Here is a 999-nt window from a genome sequence, read left to right as displayed (position 1 = left end):
CCCGATATCGTGCATCCCAACAAAATACAATCGTATTCAAAGGTTTCCATACATGTATTTACTGCTTGGCCATGGAATACTTCTTTTGTCATGTCTGAAGTATTGTTTGATGTGTTTTTTGTCCCATCTTTTCCTTCTCAATTATTCCAGTATGGTCCTAGAAGAGTCTCAATATCCACAAATACACAGCACAAAATCCATGCACCCGCAGGACAAGATATAAAAATGCACACATTAGATCGACATATGCACGGTGTGTGAATGTGTGGATCTTATCCTGTGTATTGGTGGATATTGAGACTCTTATAGTTCCATAATCCACTTCCAATAAGGTTTCATACACAGTTTACGAGCAGAATCTGATGGCAACGGCAATGATGGTCTACTTGTGAAAGCAAATCTGTTGGGACTGTTATGCAGCATCGGTACACCTGTTCTCAGTACAATGTTGGCAAACGGGACACATCAAAAATATGTATTGTTTGATCTGTTTGTTTTGCCTTTTTTCCAGTCGGTTATACCATGAACGACCTGATCTTCGAGTGGCAGGAAAATGGCCCGGTCCAGGTGGCAGAGGGCCTCACGCTCCCACAGTTTATCCTCAAAGATGAGTCGGACCTAAGATACTGCACCAAGCACTACAACACCGGTAAACACACACAAACACACAGCCCAGGGCGTCTGGACATAGGTAACACTCTCAGAGCCAAACAGCTGCCATGTTTCATCAGTCCTGTTGGTGCCGCCGGCTGCGAGGAGGAGAGGCGTCCAGTAGAATGATTTTATTAGATGCGATCAGAACGCAGAGATCGGGCCAGCGTGGATGAGGTGTTGGTGACCTCTAGCCTTTTATGGTATCAGCGACAGTTTGGTTCTGCAATTATTTAGACAAGCAGCGCTGGTTTCACTTGTCAGTTGGAAGAGGTCCAGCAGGACCATCAGCTCTGCTCAGGCAGAAAGCAGCAGGAGGTTCTGCCTCGGTCACAAATGGTTTCCGTC

The 999-nt window shown here is 45.6% G+C and overlaps 1 protein-coding gene across 1 annotated transcript in view; it reads left to right on the top strand.

Moving 5' to 3' along the window:
• LOC107082661 (glycine receptor subunit alpha-3-like) overlaps positions 1-999 on the top strand; it is a 40,640-nt gene that overhangs the window by 24,230 nt on the left and 15,411 nt on the right. Inside the window, exon 4 of the mRNA XM_015371446.1 lies at positions 512-771. Within this exon, the coding sequence (XP_015226932.1) occupies positions 512-771 (260 nt within the window). The remainder of the gene's footprint in view (positions 1-511; positions 772-999) is intronic.

Source organism: Cyprinodon variegatus, unplaced genomic scaffold, assembly GCF_000732505.1.
Source record: "Cyprinodon variegatus isolate N-32 unplaced genomic scaffold, C_variegatus-1.0 Scaffold58, whole genome shotgun sequence".
NCBI lineage: Eukaryota > Metazoa > Chordata > Actinopteri > Cyprinodontiformes > Cyprinodontidae > Cyprinodon > Cyprinodon variegatus.
The sequence above is the reverse complement of the archived record's forward strand: the minus strand, read 5'-3'. Positions and strand labels throughout refer to the sequence as shown.